This window comes from Argentina anserina, chromosome 4, assembly GCF_933775445.1.
Source record: "Argentina anserina chromosome 4, drPotAnse1.1, whole genome shotgun sequence".
NCBI lineage: Eukaryota > Viridiplantae > Streptophyta > Magnoliopsida > Rosales > Rosaceae > Argentina > Argentina anserina.
In genome coordinates this window covers 18,700,599-18,721,335 of record NC_065875.1, presented here as the reverse complement: position 1 = coordinate 18,721,335, position 20,737 = coordinate 18,700,599, and the positions used below count along the sequence as shown (strand labels likewise).

Below are 20,737 nucleotides of genomic sequence, written 5' to 3'. Positions count from 1 at the left end.
TGGTGAAAGCACCACCCATTACTCCATTAGTATAAAATTAGATTTTTGTATATGTAGTATGTGGTTGTGAGGTTAAAGTGTTGCTAATTGCCGGAAAATATAATACTAATTTGTTCAACAGTAGATAAGTGTCTAGTTAATATTGTGCGAGGGTAATTTTGAACAAATTATATGGTCTCATTACTCTCATATGTGATTTGTGATTTGTGTTCGGAATAATGCTAGATGTCTCAAAAGTTCATAATATGTAGGGTTGACATCTAAGTTGTAATTAGCGTCATCATTTTTAGAAGTTAGGGTCTATGAGTTATGGGTTTAAATGTTATCAGTAAAGGACACATCAACATTTCACGTACTCCCTTATTTCACCCCTTATAATCTTATTAACATATAAATCATGGAATAAATGCTTGTAATTTGTATAACCTAATTTAGGAGTGTATAATAGGAACTCATAAGCTTGGTTGGAGCGTTGTGAGAGATCAAGCGCTCTGTGTTCTTAGTTTAAAGTAAAGCTCTGGAAGATGTGAATCTGCTCAAATCTATAACTATGTCAGTCTGTAACAGATTTTGTGAAATTTTCTCACTGTAACGGAATGATTTCGTGATTTCGTGAAATTTCTCACTGTAACGGAATGATTAGATTGACAAATTTCGTGATTTTGTTTTAGGGTAAGAATCCGACCGATTGATTCTTTAACTCTGTCAATCTGTAACAGATTTCATGAATTTTTTTGATGAACTTTACTGCCATGCTCATCTTCGACTCTGATCAAATTGGCAAGCAACTAAGGTAGTGTCCCAGTTACAGCATTGCTTAATGCTACAGAACTTGTCATGATAAGCCTTCTAATTCAACTTCCCTGGTGCCGTTACTTAGTTGTACGAGTTTTAAGATCATTTTCAGTTCTCACAGTATAGTTGTGCGGTTGTGCCAAATGAATATGAACTTTTCTCAAATATGATTGTAAGTAAGAAAGAGGTGACGGACTTGACATGATTTTTGGATGAAAATAATATCAATTTATATAAATGATCGCGTACTTCTTAAGTACTGCTACGGGGACTCTTGTTGAAGAAGTGATGAATTTGCCATATTCGTATCCAGAAAATGCTAAGATATTGGAAGATGCTAAAGCATATGAACATTTTCCATTAGTTGGAACTAGATTACTGAGGAGGTCGAACACAGGGTAGTATTGCCTCCATGGATGATTTGGTGTCAATAAAAAACAACAATAGTTGATCAAAACTCCAAGATTTATCTATGGGATTTAGCATGAATTGGATTGTGAAATAGATACAACTTTGCTAAACCTCAAATAGATTCCTTATTTCCTAATATGTAACCGTTAATATGTAGTCGTAGATAAGATAAAATATTAGAATATACAACACATAGATTTATATAAATTATTTTGTCTTAGTACATGTCACACCATTTGTTATTATTTGCTACACCAAGTTACATGAGACAGCAATGTTGATTATTATTTGGTGTAGCATAAAGAATAATATGATGTCTAATTTTGTTCAAATATTTCATATAGGATGTTGAGTTGTTGACCTTTAATCAACCTTAGGAAAGTAAATCAAACATGCCGCCAATCCGAAACACATCAATTGAGGACTAATGGGAAGGTGGAGGAAATTGGAATCCTCCAACTCTCCCAATCCTATGTTGTTTTCATGAGTAAAAGCACTAGATGCATGATGCCGGAATATATATCCTTACAGACACACATCTATCATAGAGGTTACAATGCTTACACCATGGGATAGCTAGGCTACATACATAGACTATACCCAACAGTATTTAGACAGTCTCATCTACCACTGCCACATGACTTGCTGGATTGAAAGATCCTAATGCACCTGTTAATGGTAGCTGGACTTCATAGACGATACACAAGAAAGATGCCAACTTATATTATGCATAAAGTTCAACTCACAGCTACCTATCCTCTATGATTTAAGTTTCCCATTTATATTCAACTTGAGAATTCCATGGTATATATCTCTCACATAGAATGGAATCATAAGGCGGCTCATCATGGCAGAGGTTCCTGCGAATATCCCGGCCGAGACAAATGAAGGCATGCATCTATTTAGTCCCTGTATGATAGAGGACGCATCTATTTAAATGTAAGAATTATTTCAATGGATGAAGAAAAACACAATGAAAGTGATTTGAAAGAAAGATCATACGGCAAGTAAACCCTGAGATAAAGACTCAGTGATAGAGACGCGTAAATTATAATTGAAAGAAGAGACAAGTAGACACAAACAGATGGCAAACAAATAACTGAAAAACTATGGAATTGTATTAGCTTCGGCAGTTCTGCCTATTACAGAAAGATACCCATTCAACATTCCAAATAGAAAGATGGCAGCTAAATAGGGAGTTAGGGACTTCGATTAAACCAACATGCAGAAAAATGTGGGTGAAGCAAAAGAAAATGACATGCAATTTGAAGAATGATCAAGAAGAAAGTGAAATCTCTTCTCATACATATTAATATATAACATTCGATTATATACAATAGTTAAAAGCTCAAAACTCAGGAGGAAAAACACAAAGAAGATGACATGACTTTGAAGTACATCGTCGTCACTTAGGACGTGGAGTTTTATACAGACACCATCGATTATGGCATTCACATTTTCAGACAGGCAGCTAGAGCTCCTAAAACACAGTTGAGCTTAAAGAGCTACAGATTTTCCGCTTAGAGAAGAAGTAAGAACATAACCTCACTCCAGCGGAATGAGTGAATTTTCTCTGTCACAGAATTTGGAAGTTCTCTGGTGAATTTTTCTACCATGCTGATCTTTGACTCTGCATCAAGTTGGTAAGTAACTGGCTGGTGGGGTGTGCCGTGTGTGTGTTCCAAATAGTACGTTATTAAGGGGAACATACCGGAGTAGGAGTCTTACAACAATGCTTAATACTACAGCACCTGTCATGGCATCATGCTAAGCCTTCGTAGTCGACTCTGGTGCATGACTTCTGTTGTCACACTTTCAGTTGCCAAATGAATATAAACTTTTAAGCCGTCGTATGTGTTACTCATCACATTTGTATGGGATTATAGGTAAGAAAGAGATGACAAACTTGACATAATTTTTGAATGAAATTGATATAGGTTTTATGTTGATATGACAGTATTTAAGTCCAACTCCTCAGTAATCAGTAATCAGTATTCTAGTTCCAATCTAATGACAAATACTGCTTAAGTAGGAATTAAGATATTGGAAAATACTAAAGTAAATGAAAGTTCTCACTGGATCAGAACGAACAAGAATGACTACTGACAAGTTGGAAGTCAGAATCTATGGAATGTAGATGTGTGGTTTGTTATCATTAAACAATAAATATAGAAGACCCTTGTCATCACATCTAAATCTTATCCAACTTTTCTATTGAGTTGACCTGTAAAATAAGATTGTAAATACAACGGCAAAATGATGATATAACTCCTCTTCGTTAGCCAAAGTGAAAAGTCACTTTGAAATATATTGTATGAAAATATATATGTTTTTGTCTCCGAATTACCAATACCATGTTATTATTATTCACTGGAGTAGCACAAACGAGCAGTGTAGTTCAAATTTGTCAGTTTGGTTCCGAGATATAACGGTATTTCTAGTCTATCAACTTTAAAAACAACATTGGTATGAAATCTGTAGCAAATTCAAACTACATAAAAAATGATGACTGCTTCGCTTTGAAGCATAAATCTAATATATGCATTTAAGTTTTAAACCGAACGAGATTAACATCAATTTGAGATTCGCAAGGAAAGATGGAGGAATTGAATCAACCAACTCTCCTGCTCCTAAAATGTTGCTTTCATGAGAAAGCTTGACACCATAGCATAAACTATGCTGTTATATATGCTTACAGACATATATCATAGAGGTCACTATGCTTAAACTGTTCGATAGCTAGGCCAGTAAAACACTTGGTATATGAACAGTCATCTACGACTGCCACATGACTTTTGTATTGATTGATCCTCATGCGCCCAAGTTTGCTAGCCAAACTACATAAACAATACACAAGAAAGCTGCAAACTTACAGTAGAACAAACAACAATTGACAGCTACTAATCCTCTATGATACAAAGTACGTCATTTCGGCATATAAATATCCCATGAATATTTAATTTGACAATTCTATGGTATCTTTCACAGAGTATCGAATCACAGGCGGCTCATCATGGCAAAGGCTCCTGTGAATCTCCCAACCGAGACAGATGAAGGTATGCATCGGTCCCTGTATGGTAGAGGACGCAAATATATATACATGTAAGAAGTTCAATGGATGGCGCAAAATATAATGGAAGAGAGATCATGAGGCAACTAAACCTCAACATAAAGAATCAGTGACAGAGACATAACTTATAATTGAAAGAGGAGACCAATAAAAATAAACAGATGATGAACATGTGACATACACAAATTCTGTAATCATATTAGCCGCCGCCTATCACCAAAAGATACCCCATCACAATTTTAAAGTGGAAAGCTGGTGATTAATAATAGGGACTTCGATTGAACCATTCGTAAGCAAGTCAACATGGTATAAATTGTGGATGAAGCAAAAGAAAATGATGTGCAATTCTAAGAAAAATCAAGAGTTTAGTAATAAATGTACACATTAGCTAAAGAAATCCTCAAAACTCGGAAGAAAAGGATGCAAAGATGCTGGCAAGACTTGACTATGAAGTACATGTGTAGAATAATATGAATGCAACCAGATTGAAAACTAACATGTGTAGAATATTATGTTTGCAACCAGATTGAAAACTACTCAACTCACCGTATCCTTCCATAGAAATTATTTGCAGATCTCCTCCAAAATATCTGGCATACAAGCGGCTTATAGGAAGCCCATACCCATATCCAGCCATTATAACTGAATCACCAGTTCCGAGATCTGTCTGCTCATCCACATGGTTTGCTGCAGTGCTATAAAGATATGTGAAAATTTTGGGGAGACCACTTCTCGGTATGCCGCCCCCCTCATCTGAGACCTAAAAATCCAGCCACACAACTTTATAAGCATTCTGGTTAAGTGTCCAACTGAATAACTAAAGAAAGAAATACTACTACACAAGAAAAATACCTTGATCGTAACATCTTCAATTCCATCAGCAACTATTATTCTAATAGGAGGTGCAACTTTGTCCGAGTCCATGAAACGCTCTTGGACAGCACGCAAAGAGTTCTTAACCAACTCGAAGACCATAAGATGCAAGTGTGTAGGAACATATCTGTTAAGAAAACCAGCATAACTTATTACTGTAGTCTTCACAATGTTATTTTGGCGTCCAATCAGTTACTACTATAAGTTCAAAGTAAATAAGTGGTCAATCCTGGAGTAGGCTACATGATACTATCAATCAAGCAGATGGGAAACTAAGTCTGACCCAAGCAAGAAATATACTCACGGGAAGGTAAAATCAGGATCCCCATAGATGTTAACGTTAGGTGCACTGCCGTACTCATGAAAGCAAATTGAGCGAGCGTCCTCACTGGCATTTCGTGCTACCTCAAGTGGAGACATTTTTGTGTGTATGTAACCCACACAATGAGGAGGGGGGTTGGGATTGTGCAACTCAACATGCTGGCCTGAGTTAAACTAGATATTAGCACCCATTAAAAAAAACAGAAGTGGAAAACAACTGAGAAGACCAACTTTTTTTTTCAGAGAAGAGAAAACCAACTTGAACATCACAGTCAGAAGGAGAAACTAACCGATCAGCATGCGGATACCAATTCTGGACATGTAGAAGCGATCCAAAAACTGGTGAATCTCATCAAGATCCTGATAGACAATCTTCGATTTTATCCCCTTCTTCAACTGCTGAACTCCTAAAGCCATCGTGGGAACGACATTGTTATGCCTCACCTTGATCGCCTTGATCATTTGTGTAAAATGCTTCTCATCACTTTCATCCTTTATGTCCGGAAAGGATCTCAAGTCGCGGAACGAATCCAAATACCAGTCCCTCACCTAGAACAAAACAAATCCACACAATATCAGTACATCCCTCATATCCACACAAGTTCATGCTAAAGCACACCATCATATCCACCTTCCCAACAAACCAGAGAATCTTAAAAACAACCATATTCATAGCTCATTGCGCTTGATATATTACAGCACAATCACAATTGCAAAGTAAAAATATAGACATTCTAGTCTGAGTAAACTAGCACAAAAGCTAATCTTTCCGGAAAGAACAGAAAAGATTAAAAATCAGACCTTGAGGACAGCAGGCTTGTCGGACAAGCCATAAGGGAGAGACTCGAGCTCAATAGCCCTCCTGGCAATCCGAATAGGCAGCTCCTTATGCAGAAACTGGGCGGAAATCAGGAGATTCCTCAAGCTGGGCTCGGACCCGAACTCCATCATGTACCTCAAGCTCACCCCCGTCTGCTTCAAACACCCCCATCTCTGCACCTCCTCAATCAACCCCTTGGAGAACGACTCACACGCCTTCTTCACCGCCATCGACCCCACACCCGCATGCAAACACAGCTTCCCTCACCTCTCAGCTAGTCTGGGAAAACAAGGCCACCCTGCTGACATAGGACAGCACCAATCGAGCTTGGGTTAAGATTTTTGAAGGGGTTGTAGGGCTAGATATCAACCAGAGAAGGAGAAGAAGAAGAAGAAGAAGAAGAAGAAGAAGAAGAAGAGGAAGAATCCATCTTCGTCAGTGTGAGTCAGAGAGCAGCACCACCCAAATCGAAACTTCCGCACTTTGTTTTCTGTGGTGGTCTCGTTGTTTTCTGTGGTCTTTTCTTTTCTTGGTTGTGGCTTTGGTTTTTGTGGTGGTGAGGTTTCGAGGTTGCCTGCTTGTGCGACACGTGGGAGGGTTGCGTGATTCGGTTTTTCTGTTTTAGGGTTTTCTAATTTATTTTGTACTAGAAGAAGAATACGTTATATATGGACCCGTTGGTGAGCTGGAGCTACGTATTGTTGCCTATGTGGAGCAAAACTGGTCGTGTCGTTAAATTCCTTGAATAGTTTTGGCTATTAGCCTTTATGAAGGATATCGAGAATGTATTAGTTTGCCAACCTGATCAACTAAGTCAGCATTCGGAAATTATGTTGTGTCACTTAAATTCGCAATTGAGGGTGTCCGTCATTACTTGAGTTGGAAAAGAATATTAACGTCAAAGTCCCCAACTATGAATCTGTGACTAGCAATGGATCGATTGAATGTTAAAGTTGTTTTTAAGTGACCCGAGAAAGAAAGAAAAAAGTGCAATTTTTTAAACAACTTTTATATCGTTTTCTTGGTCTAAATTTCTTTTGGTACGAAAATGGTGGTTGATGAGCTTCGAGAGCAATTCTGCTTAATCGAATTTACTTTTGTTTATTTTTTTACTAAAGTTTACCTCTATTATAATTTATGGTTTTCCGGTTGGCTGAAAATGTATGGAACTCCATTACAGGAGACCCGTGGTCCTGTTCTAGTCATCAAAAGTGAATCTAATGTGTGACCATACTATACTCAAAGAATTAACCTAAAATAATAATAATAATAATAATAATAATAATATACTCAAAGAAGATAGGGGCGTCACTTTTTCAACATTGCCTAATGGGATGATGGGATTGAGATGGGTACGTAAAACTATGACATCTCATTTGATCATCTTTTAAAAAAGGATAAGTAAATGAGTATTAAAACATCGCATGACTCATACTCTATATATAACTACAATCATTTACGTTACTCTTTCGTGTATATACGTAAGTTTCCAATTTTCTAAAGATATACTTACGTATGGTACATTATGCATTTTGCCAGTATTGGTAATGCTTGAGAGATAAAGTATAGTGCAATTTTGCTTTTCTCAATGTGGTATCACACTATCAACGATGATATACAATTCACCGAGCACCCGTGATGCAATTCTTACGCCAAGTCAAGCTAGAGAAAAGCTTTAATACAAAGCTGAAAAAGACAATATTTAAAAAATTACATATAAGAAATAATTAAATTATAAAAAGACAGAGAATCAAAAGATAAAGCAATAAAAAAATATAAATATATTAATTGGAAATGTGCGACAAGGACATCGACCCTTTAAATGGGTAAATTGTGATATTTGACTAAAAATCTAGCAGACATATAGGTCACGGATCTCACATCACCTGGGGAGAGTGGAAGCTGTGCTTATATAAGTATAGTCAATTTCTCATAGTGACGACAAGTTTTATGGTGCAATCTCTAAGAACAAAACAGTGCATGCTAATGGGCTTAAAGCAGATAATATTTCCGCTATGTGTATTGGCCGGTTATATATGGTATCATAGATTGTCCCCGGTCGATAGTGTACGACGAGGAAGTCGGCCTCTTAAAGGGAGTAGATTGTGACGCCTGGTTAGAAGCTAGTATGTATGTAAGTCACAAATGGGGAGGGGAGGGAGGAGTGAAAACTGTGCTTATATGAGCACGATTAGCTTCTCATAACGATGACATATTTTGGGGTGCAACTTCAAGAACAAAACCATGTGGGCCAGTGTGTCCAAAACAAACAATATCTCAGTTATGTGTATTGGGTAGTTACATATGGTATCAGATAGAGGTGACAAACAAGTCGTACAGGCCGGCTCGGCCCATTTTAAACAGGTCAAAACCGTGCTCGTGCCGTGCTTGAGCCGGCCCATTTGCTTAAACATTAAGGTCGGCCCACGACCAAAACTATGTCGGGCCGGGCTTAAAACTAGTGCCCTCTAATATGGTCAATTGGTAACAAAAATTAAACGATGAGTTGTTAAAAACACTTTAAGCAATTTTAAGAAACTAATTGCTCCGCGGACAAATTTTATAAAGTTTTGTTTTATGAGAAATTTTGATTTGCTCACACATTGCTATTAGTGTACATATCTCCACTTATTTTTATGATTCAAAAGAAGTAATGAACCCATTTATTGCAAAAACATTCAACAAAGTCCCCTAATTTATGTAGTTTTTGATATATAAACTTTAAAATTAATGTTTTAGTGAAGAGTTTTACTCTCATACTCTCATACGTATGCTCGATTGAGACCTTGCTAATTTAATATGGTCATCAATCAACCTTGATATCAACTTAATTGTTGCTAGTAATATGACATTTAATTAACATTATAATTAACATCAACACAAAATGGTGCCCCCATGGTGCCTGATCGGGCTGTTGCCTCTTTAGGCTCACCTCAGGTCCGGGCCTGCAGACAATAGACAACTATGAATGGCTCGAAGCTAGATCGAGCTGCATGCGTGCAATTAACTGATTATGTATGAATGTACCCGTACATGCAGTAGCTTCATTGTTATGTATGTACCCTTTGGCCTTTGCGCATATATTGTACAATTGCTTCATCATTATGTACGTACCGTTACACGTGTATTGTCCGATTCCCTTATTATACCACTGAAGGAAAACAACTGTTACCGGACGGAAGGGCACTTTGCTTCAGTGCTTCTACAGTTCTACATTTTCCATCCAGGAAAAAATTTGGTATTATGAATACTTGAAAGAAAAAAGTTACATAATTCTGATATTTGCTTATAGTATATGGCTTGCATAAATTCGTACCGCCGATGGCGATGTTATGTATACCTCATTTCTAAACTCCAAAGTGATCGAGCTTAAGAGGTAGTTAAACGACCGTTCAATCTTTACAAATTCCTAGATCTACTTAATAGCATTCCCTAGCAGCTCCGGCCACCGATGCCTTTTATTCTGGCCGGGAAACCCTTGTTTAGTGTATCAGTCTTGTAATTAACCCTTTTACAGATTTTTGTTTTTGAGCAAGATTTCAACCAAATCATATTCATCAATTCATGCATTCACAATATAGGCAGACAGGTAATGGCATGATTGTGGCACACATATATCTAATAAGAATGAGTAGATAGATAGAGCAAGTAGCTGTATGTTAAAAATCCAGTTGTCTAATAAAGACTATTCAAAACATAACCCCACACTGTTACAATTGCCATAAGACAGTAGCACCACATTGTAATCATGAGCTTTCATACATGTCCAAGCCTAATTAGTCAACTATCTCAACACAAAAACAAAACAAAAAACAAATCTAGTAAAAAACAATATATCGTGATATTTTGTCACAGTGGAACATAAATATCGTCTCATTGGCCTCTTCTATCTCGCAAAATAAAATTTCTATCGCTGCTTTTGCTTCATCGGAAAGAAAATAGGAGAGACGGCGATTCTTCTGTGTTTCTCTCTTCCCTTATTCGCCACCTTTTCTTTTTCCTTCAATTTTCAGTGCCCACCCTGGCCTAGATCCTCTTGTTCCAGCTTTTCTCCAATTTCTGTAATTCGCAACAGTTAGGGTCTCACATTACACATGCGGTGTAGGTCTTCGGAATCTTAGACGAAACCCTATCGCCGATTCGATTGCGGAGGTGGAAGCTTAGTCTCCGGCGACGATGGCCAGTAACTTGCCGATGAGTCCTCAGCTGGAGCAGATCCACGGCGAAATCCGCGACAATTTTCGAGCCCTCGCGTATGTTTCACTTGGCATTATCCATTTCTGGAATCATAGTCATTTGCTTTTGCTTGTTTGAATGAAAAGCACCAATTGATGTTTTGGATGATAGTGTGTTTGGGATTTTGAAGAATTTAGGTTTAATTTGAGGTTGTCAGGATAAGTTAGCTGGTTTTTGCTCTACAACTGAATTGGTTGTCTTGTATCACAGTGATTTTTATGTTCAATTAAGTTAGATTGATGTACACAAACTGTAGTAAACCACATTCACTCGTCAGTTGATAGAATTATTGCTAAGGCCGACTGTTTTTCGAGTGGCATTCATCTCGTACTGAGTAACATTGATCGCATTCTAGTGTCGGATTAGTGATAAGTCATTGAGGAAGGATGAGGGCGAACTTAGTTCAAAGTTGTCAGTCCTCGAGGTCCTGGTGACTGCAGGTATAAGGGTTTAGGTTGGTTCTTGATGATTCGTCGTTATAATTGTACTTCCGGAAGGGTTCCACAGTGCGGGTCAAATGTTTTATTACATCCCCTACTTGAATGCTCGTGGCAGTAACAGTAATATATATATTCCACAAAGTGATGAACCGGAGAGTTTGTCGTTTTGGCATTTAGTTTTATGTTTTCAGTCTAATATAGCTACTACTCATTAGTTTTATGTTTATGGTTGTATCTCAATTCATCGCTACTCCTAAGTCCTAAGTGACACTTGCACTGTCTATTACCTTAAATTGAGTGGATATATAATGTTTATTGTTTAGTTGCTGCCAATGCCATGTGATCCTTGTTGTTATACTCCATTTTACCATGGTCACTGTTATTTTTTCACAATTTGACATTCCTAAAAAGAAAAATAAAAAATTCTGTTTAGACTGTCAATTTCATCCTTTTTGTTCTAGAAAGTGGTTGAATTGTTGAAATATGTTCTTCTATCCATTTCCCCAATATAATGAGTATATTGTAATTACAGTGACTTCTGCTTTCGTTTTCAGGAATGGCTTCCAGAAGCTGGATAAGATCAAAGATTCCAGTAGACAGAGTAAACAGCTGGAAGAACTTACAGGGAAAATGAGAGAATGTAAAAGGTATGCCACGTTGATATCCTTTCACTTAATTCTTTGATTATTTCCTGTAGCTAGGGATATTCAAAATTCTTAATTAGACCGAGAGATGGGGTGTTGCCACATCAAATGCACTTTTGGGAACTAAATGCCTTTATCTCTTCAAGATAATCAACATTCTCATTAGATAACTCTAGCATATTAAAATTTTGGGTACTGATGAAACTTGAAAAATTAGGCTTGGTACCATGAGAGCTTCTGCAGTATAAAGATATGGTGACATGAAAAATTTGTACTATTCATATACAAGTTATGCCTCCTGCCTTTAGAGTCAAGGACTTTTTGGGGATGATGAAACAATTCAGCAATTGGTAGATTCTCAGGCCATGAGAAAATAGTTTTAGAAATCTAGAAAAGAAAAAAGAAATTACTCTAATATTCTTTTGTCAGATTTTTTCTTTGCTAATATCTGAGAATATTATCTCTTAAATTCACCGTCTCAGATTGATCAAAGAGTTTGATCGGGAAATGAAGGATGAGGAGGGCCGAAATACTCCTGACGTGAATAAGCAACTCAATGATGAGAAGCAATCAATGGTCAGTTCTCATGTATCCTCTACTTTGTAGCTTCACACAATGTGTACATGTATAAATGATAATATGCATGCTGCAAACTCTTTATCACCTTTAAATTGAGAATTATATGAGAACAATAAATGTTTCAGATTATTTTTATATGTCATTATTATGTAATGACTAATGAAATACCACCCCTGGAAAATAGCCCCTATATTTTAGGCTTTTAGCCAGTGATCAATACAGTAGACCTTCTTTTAGTCCTTATCAATTGGAAAGCTGTAACCTTTTGCAGAGTACATGACAGTGTCTGTTTCTGACAATAATAATAGCTGTGACTCGAGAATATATTGTGGTCATTTGTCTATCAATGCACGATCTCCCTTGGTACATGCTTATATTTTTTAATTGCTTTGCTGCTGCAGTAACTCCATTTTATTAAATTCTTTGTTTTGCAGATCAAAGAGCTGAATTCATATGTACAAATGAGAAAAACGTAAGTCCAGCTATCCTTGTTACATCAATATCCATTTGTAAAACTTGTTCGTGCAGAATCTAGGTTTTGTAGCCTGCTGCCATGTGGATATTTATTTATTGAACAAACACTTGTATCTACAAGTTTAGTATCAGTATAAAAGTCTGTGGCTCTAAATTCAGTCTTCGCGTTTTAATTACCTTAATTTTGAAATTAGTTCTCATACTATAGCTGGTCTGCAGGTTTATGAATAGCCTTGGAAACAAGAAAGTTGAACTCTTTGATATGGGAGCAGGAGTTAGTGAACCAACAGCTGATGACAATGTTCAAATGGCATCAAGTGAGATCTTTTGTCTCCACATATGCATGGGCTCGGTTTGCCTGTAACTGTCGATTACTATATGCTATTTAACATGCCCTTTTTGTAATCAGTTAGTGTCGTTTTGTTATCTGATAGCTATGTCAAATCAAGAACTAATCAATTCCGGGATGAAAACAATGGACGAGACTGACCAGGTCATTGAACGGTCTAAGAAGGTGAATGGCTAGCTTTTTACCAAAATCATATATCTCAAATTCTCCTATTGTTTCATTGCCAGGCATTCTGAACTCTGTGGTTGTTCCCATAGGTTGTTCACCAGACAATTGAAGTGGGAACTCAAACTGCTGTTACCTTGAAGGGCCAAGTAAGTACGCTCACCTGTTACCTCTGATATGTTTTAGCATAGAGTTTACCCTAATACGGTATGAGTTGAATCTGACAGACTGACCAAATGGGCCGCATTGTCAATGAGCTGGACACAATTCAGTTCTCAATCAAGAAGGCCACCCAGCTTGTTAAAGAGATTGGTAGGCAGGTCAGTCGAGATCTTACCCCTCAAATATACTTGTGTGACTTATTCCATCCGAAACTGACTTTCTGTTATATTTCAAATTTCAATCTTTTCAGGTGGCAACAGATAAATGTATCATGCTTTTCCTTCTGCTTATAGTATGCGGTGTAATAGCAATTATTATTGTGAAGGTACGTTCTCTGATTTATTTTACTTATTATGATTAAGTGATAAACTAACAGCACCTGTTTCTGTTCTTAAATATATCTTGTGTCTACCATTTCAGGTTGTCAACCCGAACAACAAGGACATCAGGGACATCCCTGGATTGGCACCACCAGCTGCAAGGAGGCTTTTGTCACTGAGTACTCGGGAACAGTTCAAGTAGAAGCCTCCTGTTATACAAGAATTCAATTTTTCCAATCCGGCTACTACAATTCGTATTCTAGAGGATGGAGAGGAGGCTCAGAGGAATGCCTTTGTGGGCATCGATCGGTCTCTTCATTTAATTTATAATTTATTCTTGCCTGAGTTGTGCATATTGTTTGTGATTCTCTATGTAAATCACATGCGAGTCATTTTTTTCTTTGTTTTGAATGCCACCACGGTTCTTTTGTATGCTTTCCAAGATTATCTTAGTTAATAGAGAGAAGATGATGTGCTTTATTCAGTTCCATAGCCATTTCCCTTTCGATGTGTACACACTTGTAATTCCAATGTGAATGTGGATGTGATGTTGCCAAATTTACTGGATTGTAGTCATTCTACCTGTTCAAGTCCATCAGGAGAACAAATAGCCAAATGCGATTGAATTCACATTTCTGCTCTTTAGTATATAGCTTTAACCTAGAACAGAAGATTGAGTTCACAGATTGCTTCACCTTTGGTTTTAGAAGTGACAAATACTATTCAAGCAAAGAATATAATTTTCATATAACTGATTTAACCATCAATCATCCTGTAAACTGTAGGACTACATAATTTACCATTCATGACCAAATTCAACCAAGAAAAAGAAAAATGAAAAAAAAAAAAAAAAAGGTACCGCAGGTTAAATGTCTGATTTCTACTTGGCTGTGCGTAGAAAACTGTATCATTTGTCAAGACCCTAGGTTTTATGTCTTGACAAATTAATGGCGAGCTTCTTAACCCGCAAGTCCTAAGCTACCAACTGGAAATTTGAACGGGCAAATCATGCATACATTTCCTATAAATGAATGCAACACAATGAATTGCCCCTGCAAAATCCGTGTCAAATCTTCACTGGAAGAATAAAGGGTCTAAAGTGCAAAAAGAGCCTCATACTCTGACTTCGGATTTCCTTTTCCAAACATCAATCTTCAGGCTTCGTGAGTCATGCACCATGGCTGCCAATTGATGAGCGTCCCACATGAGACAACCTGGATGATTGAGTTAGGGGTGTTTCTTCATCCACATTCATATCAGAAGATAAACCCCCTCCATTATTAGGCACATAGATATCAGAAGACTTTTTCTCCATCTTCCAATCCTGGGCAGTATGGATAATACTAGTTAGATGATGTACTAGGAGTCAAGAAACACCAACCATTTTAATAACATCGGTATGTCAGGGAACCAAATCAACTAAGGAGGAAAATATACCTTCGATATTCTCTCTGGAATAGTGTCAATAGGCAGCTGAGTTGCAGTTGCACGTACATCCTTAACCTTTATGTAGTTGTACATGACAACACCACACAATGCTGCAGAAGAAATGGACCAACTCATTAACTGACATTTAAAATCTTTATGGTAGAAGACTTCCAATTTATATGAATGGAGAACTACCTATTGCATAACCAATTATGTTCAGCCTGGTTATGATAGACTCTGGAAATATGACAGTTGACAGGGCAATCAAAATCCAGTCTTTTAAAACACCAGCAACTCGGATGGTAACTGCTCCAGTTCGACCAATTACTAAGAATATGGAGAAGTTCAAAGCCAAAGCACATAGAGCATTCGAGAAAAAGATCCAGAAGTTGAACTGAATTTGTGAAACTTCCATTGTTGGCTTCTCAAGTAATAACCAAGGCACAGACAGGAATACAAAACTGCAATAAATAAGAGAAAATAAATGATTATGGGAAGCTGAAGAGAATGAATGCCTGTAATTCTCTCTTTTCCACTTTCACATGCATCAATGTAAAATCATCTTGGAAGTAAACTCTGTTAAATCAAATGCATACATCAAGACTGAGACAGACCTCATCATGTGTATCAAAATAAAGCAGCAGTGTTCCATGGTACAGATGGACCATGCTAATAGAAACTGCTAACCAATTCACTTTTTAGATCCAGTGGACTATGAATCTCAGCCAAATGATGTGGGTTATCGATTCAGATTTCACGATTTACAAGAGTAACAAACTCAAGAACAGCCAATAACGAACAGAATAGTCTAAACCCGAGTCTATCTTCAATAAAGATTGTGATGGATGCCAAAAAATTTAATGACTTCTTATGTTCTCCGTTACCACCAAAAATAATTGTAAGTCTTTAGTCAATATCTTATATCAAGAAGGCAATGGATGTCCCATTATTAAAGTGTCACTGGATATGTTATTCTCCTCGAAAGACTGAAAGAGTGTCAAAGAGGGGAAATTCTAATTGTTCAATGCATATAATTGCGAGTATTAAAATATGATACCTGCATGGAGCTATATAGTACAAGCTGGTGATTGGATTTAAAGTCAAACCCTTCTTCTGCAGAAGGACTTGTGTTAAGACCAGCCTTAGGGCTTCCGCAAAGATGCCCGTAACCTGGTAAAGTGTACCAACTACGTTAAAATGAATCTCCCCGTACGAGGAAACGACAACTCCAACACTGACCAGCAACATGTTTGAGAACACGTCGCACCTTGGTTTATCAGTGCCACATAAAACAGCCATGATAAACGTAGCCACAGGCACTGCAATGTTGTATTAAGACACAAGTTAGATTCTATCAGCAATGATACTGTAGTAAGATGAACGCGATTCTGTCAGCAATTATATTGTAGCATTATGCATATGATTCTATTAGCAATATTATTGTAGTAATATGCATGTGATGATTTACTGTCCATGTGCTACATACTTAGAGCTTTGAGCATTTGGATGAAAGCCACAGAGATATGCAAGTAAGCAGTGTTTCCAAACCTGAAATCACAGAAAAATATATTACAATAATTCATATTATGTAAATAAAGCTTGATGTTCCTTGTCTAAACTCTTGATAAGTAGAAGAAATACAAACCAAAATTTCTAATATTTGACTATTTCTGAAGTGGGTGGTATATTCATGCATAAATGTAAACACAAAGTCAACCTCTAAAGGACATTGCTCAACAGGGAGCCCAAACAGAAGCTTCTTTCTAATGAAAGATGAAATTGCTTAACGGAGTTTTAAACAAAATTTGAGAATATAATAGTCTTATCCATAAGAAGAAGCATAGACTGGATAAAGTTAACTCATAATAACTGCAAGCCTTAATCAAATATGACACAACTTTCTCGATTTTCTCCCCAGTTTGAAAAATGAAGAAGATCAAATGCATGATACATATTCATGCCCCTTATAAATATACAGTATAACCCAAACCAAAGTCCGATTGTTACTAATTTCAGCACTTACCAAAGACTTGAAGCAAAGAAGGCACTTATGGGTATTACACATGTTGCGTATCTGCCACATGAAGAAATAGTTAGATACAAAAGTTTGGACCCTAATTCAAACATGCAAACCCGAAAAAAGAACCAAAGTCACTTACATTTCGAATGTCATTTTGACAGGAGCTACAACCTGCAAAGTTAAACAGACAAGTAAGAATTGATCAACAATATAGAAATGAGTACCCATTGATGCAATGTTTCCATAATGCACAATAAAAATATATGGCAGAGAACCAACAAACGCAGCACAACATGTGTATCCACCCTTCTTTATGCCAATCTACCACAAATATGACCTTGAGATCCAACACAGAAACAGGCACGCATAGCTCATATGCTCACTGAAGAGATTTTAATAGTGGCTTATAAAAATCCAAGTTCTAGAGAAATCCAATAAACCGTTTCATTCTAGCAACTCACAAAGTCTTAAATGACTTGTTACACCATAGACTAACTTAATCCAGTTTCGGCAGCCCCACATCTCTCATTTGAAGAGGCAAACGTTTGAACTTGATACAGACGCAACAGTTTTAAAACCATTCACGTATATATGAAGTTATTAGTAATTGTGATATCAAAAAAGGAAATTAAAATCTTGCTTGTAACAAAAAAACTGTAGGATCCTAATGGACAGAACATAGCATAACATCAACAGAGTCAAACCCAAATATATTTGAAGCTGAGACACTATCATGGGGTAATGAAAGTGATGTGAACTTTTGAACAGTCACGGACATAAGAAAATCAGTAACAAAATCAGTGGTGAAAGTATGGGTGTATATTTTCAATATTTATAGTTTGGCAATGGGCAGAAGTGGACGGCGGGAAGCATCACTGAAGCTGCTACAAATGATAGATTATGACAAGCCGAGTACTAACTAAAAATACAACTTGTTTTACCTGTCTACATGCAACATGCTAACCTATAGTAGAACCTCGTTAAATTAATACCCGATTAATTAATAATCTCGTTAAAATAATACTTTTTACCGGTCCCGACTCGGGGCTAACGTGCTAAATTAATATTTCACTAAATTTATAAGATAATAGAAATTTGAGAATTCATATAGACCTCATCGAATATATAAATTAATAATGACATAATTTATATACCTTTATGAGGATGTCATTAAAGAATTTTGTTGATTCAATTATCATCAAATAAAATAATACAATAAATCGAACAACATAATATTTTGAACAACGATATCGGTGATAAATCCAACAATGTGGTGCATGAACAAAAAGTAAAACTCTTTTTTTTTCTTTGAAAAAGTGAAAGAAAATATTTATTATACCTTGATAAATTAATAAGTTATTAATTAATCGATAAATTAATAAATTTATTAATTTATTGATATATTAATATTTCATTAAAATAATAAATTTCTTTAGTTCCGAACTTATTAATTTATAGAGGTTTTACTGTATATATAGCTATCCCCAATCAACTCTATGCCAAAAAGTGATGAGAGATATGCGTTGTACGGAAGTAAGAGATCATCCGTACCTTGAAAACACGAACAAGAAAAAATGCTACCAGTCCAGAAAACCCCATATGAATCATCGTAAGTGTTATAGGCAATGGGAAATTGAAGTATTTCGGAGACAGAACCCACTGCAAAGAAACAAGTACAGAAGACCATCAACACCATATGGAGATTATTATGTCGCAAAAAAAAAACATATGGAGATTATAGCTCACGGCTTCAGTTTGGCTCGATTCAACCTTATTAAACATGCAAACGAGTAGTGACAAGATGCACCAAAACCAACCGATCAGGAGGCATTACCTTGTTGTATAATATAACTCCAGATGAAAGCAGAACGTAGATCAGTAGGTAAAAATAGGTCAGCAGCAACGGTCTGTTGATCATCTTGCCTGACATTTTGCTTTTGACAAATGCGTAATGTGTGTGTGAGTGTATCTGGCCTTCAGACCATCTTACGCAATCCTCACTCTTCAAACTACAAATTGACCGCAACTGCTACCAAGTGATCCAAACACAGAAGAGGGCTCATGCCCTCAATAATACAACTTGTGTGAAGATCCAATCTTGCAATGGGTGCTCTGTTTCAGAGATCTAGAATGTTTCAGACCTGAAATCAAACACAAAGTGAGACACATATTCTTGTTTGAACCTAAACCAAACAACAAGAAAAGCACCAAACACATTAACTGATCACTGTTGATTATGTACAAAATCAGCATTGAAGCATTTCGAAGCCGGAATAAGATTTTAACTAAATGGGCACCAAACCAAACTAGTTACAAGCATTGAACAAAGATTCATGTCATTCTCATCAACAACTTAAAAAAGCCACCTTTCCCAATCAAACAAACAAAATGGCAGATCTGAAACAGACCCAACATAACGAAATGACACAAACCCAATTCAGATTCTGAAGCAGCAAACAAAACCCACATCAAAATTCAAGACCTTCACCTCCAGAGTCAAATGCCCTCCCTCTAAATCTGAGCAAACACCACCTCCTTTTCAGAGATCAACAACCACCCAACTCGGTAAAAACCCAAACAAAGTCAGAGATAATTAGATATAGAGGTCGAATCAGGAGAAAGCAGAGTCTGAGAGAGCTGAAGAGACAGTGGTGGGTGAAAATGAGAGCAATAAATATGGTGTGGGAAAGCTAAAGAAGAAGAAGAAGAAGAAGAAGAAGAAGAAGAAGAGAGAAACCGTAGTGGGGTAATCGATGAATCAGAGAGAACGTGGGTACTGGGGTTGCCTGAATTAGAAGAAAAGAGGTAGAGAAAAAAATTGAACACTGACACACAAAAAACTAATGGCCTTTCTCAGTGTGTGTAAGAAAAACAAGAACGGACTCCATATCAATTTGGGCCTCTCATGATGAGTTGTTATATAATCTAATAATCTTAAGTAGGGTGAGTTTTCTTTTCTTTTCTTTTTTTATTACTAGAAGGCCGCGATTTTGTTCTTGCAATTCCATGTTTGGGTGCTAGTTACTACTCTCCTCTGTGTCACATGATTTATATTCAATTGTTTGCCCAAATTGAACATCTCAAGAGGAAACCAAGCTATGTATTTAGGTCACCTGTGAAAATAATACTAAAGGTTTAATCAACGGTGAAGTTTGTAATCGTAGCGGTTAGAGACTGTTCGTGCATAGAGTGATAGAAGAATGGTGGTAAATTACTTTGTTCGCCAACTCAATTCGTGTTTTTAGTAGGTAATCACACATTGTGTACACTTATAAGAGTTATTTGTGTATTAGGTGATTGTGAGATGACTAAACCGATTTTGAATTCACTTAATTAGAGATTTTGATCGTATTTGTGATAGCTATAGTTAAGATCATAGGAGGAGTAATGGCAATTTACTTTGTTTGCCTTGTCTAGTAGTTTAATCACATGTTTTGTAAACCACAAGATTTCTCAACTTTGTCCTTGAGGTTTCGAGTTCAACCATCCTATCTCAAAATCGCCAATTATTAAAAAACATGTTCAATGCATCAATCTTTCTCTTTCGATTCCCTAATGACTTCTCAACGAATCATTAGGATAAGCCTTGGCATAATTTCTTCACCGAAGTATATTTTTTTTCTCCTTCAT

At 36.7% G+C, this 20,737-nt stretch overlaps 3 protein-coding genes across 6 annotated transcripts; 1 reads left to right on the top strand and 2 right to left on the bottom strand.

The window, feature by feature from the left end:
* Window positions 1-3,946: 3,946 nt before the first annotated feature.
* Window positions 3,947-6,795, bottom strand: LOC126790321 (pyruvate dehydrogenase (acetyl-transferring) kinase, mitochondrial). Its single transcript, XM_050516512.1, has 6 exons — window positions 6,272-6,795; window positions 5,761-6,019; window positions 5,454-5,634; window positions 5,129-5,276; window positions 4,823-5,036; window positions 3,947-4,276 (listed from the first exon to the last, which is right to left on the bottom strand). The coding sequence occupies exons 1-6, from the start codon at window positions 6,518-6,520 to the stop codon at window positions 4,218-4,220; spliced, it is 1,110 nt and encodes a 369-aa protein (XP_050372469.1). The 5' UTR covers window positions 6,521-6,795; the 3' UTR covers window positions 3,947-4,217.
* A 3,412-nt stretch (window positions 6,796-10,207) lies between these two features.
* On the top strand, window positions 10,208-14,139 carry LOC126790307 (novel plant SNARE 13). The gene is made up of 10 exons (XM_050516498.1): window positions 10,208-10,543; window positions 11,521-11,613; window positions 12,093-12,186; window positions 12,624-12,661; window positions 12,883-12,980; window positions 13,098-13,177; window positions 13,270-13,326; window positions 13,405-13,497; window positions 13,590-13,664; window positions 13,760-14,139. Exons 1-10 carry the CDS (start codon window positions 10,467-10,469, stop codon window positions 13,859-13,861), a joined length of 807 nt encoding a protein of 268 aa, XP_050372455.1. The 5' UTR covers window positions 10,208-10,466; the 3' UTR covers window positions 13,862-14,139.
* A 242-nt stretch (window positions 14,140-14,381) lies between these two features.
* On the bottom strand, window positions 14,382-19,981 carry LOC126790154 (probable sugar phosphate/phosphate translocator At3g17430). Of its 4 annotated transcripts, XM_050516306.1 has the most exons (11): window positions 19,845-19,863; window positions 19,575-19,744; window positions 18,942-19,248; window positions 18,659-18,766; window positions 17,247-17,278; window positions 17,111-17,161; window positions 16,574-16,635; window positions 16,145-16,406; window positions 15,283-15,548; window positions 15,097-15,197; window positions 14,382-14,983 (listed from the first exon to the last, which is right to left on the bottom strand). In XM_050516306.1, the coding sequence occupies exons 3-11, from the start codon at window positions 19,035-19,037 to the stop codon at window positions 14,828-14,830; spliced, it is 1,134 nt and encodes a 377-aa protein (XP_050372263.1). In that variant the 5' UTR covers window positions 19,038-19,248; window positions 19,575-19,744; window positions 19,845-19,863; the 3' UTR covers window positions 14,382-14,827. The 4 variants fall into 4 exon arrangements, with proteins under 4 accessions (XP_050372263.1, XP_050372261.1, XP_050372262.1 ...); XM_050516304.1 differs by having other exon boundaries at window positions 19,540-19,981; XM_050516305.1 differs by having other exon boundaries at window positions 19,590-19,981.
* Between the last annotated feature and the right edge of the window lie 756 nt (window positions 19,982-20,737).

Coding starts and splice junctions, on each gene's coding strand:
- LOC126790321 (XM_050516512.1), bottom strand. CDS start 6,520: ATGGCGGTGAAGAAGGCGTGTGAGTCGTTCTCCAAGGGGTTGATTGAG. Junction 5,635..5,760: donor TGGTATCCGCATGCTGATCG/GTTAGTTTCTCC, acceptor AGTTTAACTCAG/GCCAGCATGTTGAGTTGCAC. Junction 4,277..4,822: donor AATTTCTATGGAAGGATACG/GTGAGTTGAGTA, acceptor TCTACCATACAG/GGACCGATGCATACCTTCAT.
- LOC126790154 (XM_050516304.1), bottom strand. CDS start 19,037: ATGTCAGGCAAGATGATCAACAGACCGTTGCTGCTGACCTATTTTTAC. Junction 17,279..18,658: donor TTCTTGTTCGTGTTTTCAAG/GTACGGATGATC, acceptor TTAACTTTGCAG/GTTGTAGCTCCTGTCAAAAT. Junction 16,636..17,110: donor TTCTTTGCTTCAAGTCTTTG/GTAAGTGCTGAA, acceptor CTGTGATTTCAG/GTTTGGAAACACTGCTTACT.
- LOC126790307 (XM_050516498.1), top strand. CDS start 10,467: ATGGCCAGTAACTTGCCGATGAGTCCTCAGCTGGAGCAGATCCACGGC. Junction 12,187..12,623: donor ATGATGAGAAGCAATCAATG/GTCAGTTCTCAT, acceptor TTTGTTTTGCAG/ATCAAAGAGCTGAATTCATA. Junction 12,981..13,097: donor CAATGTTCAAATGGCATCAA/GTGAGATCTTTT, acceptor GTTATCTGATAG/CTATGTCAAATCAAGAACTA.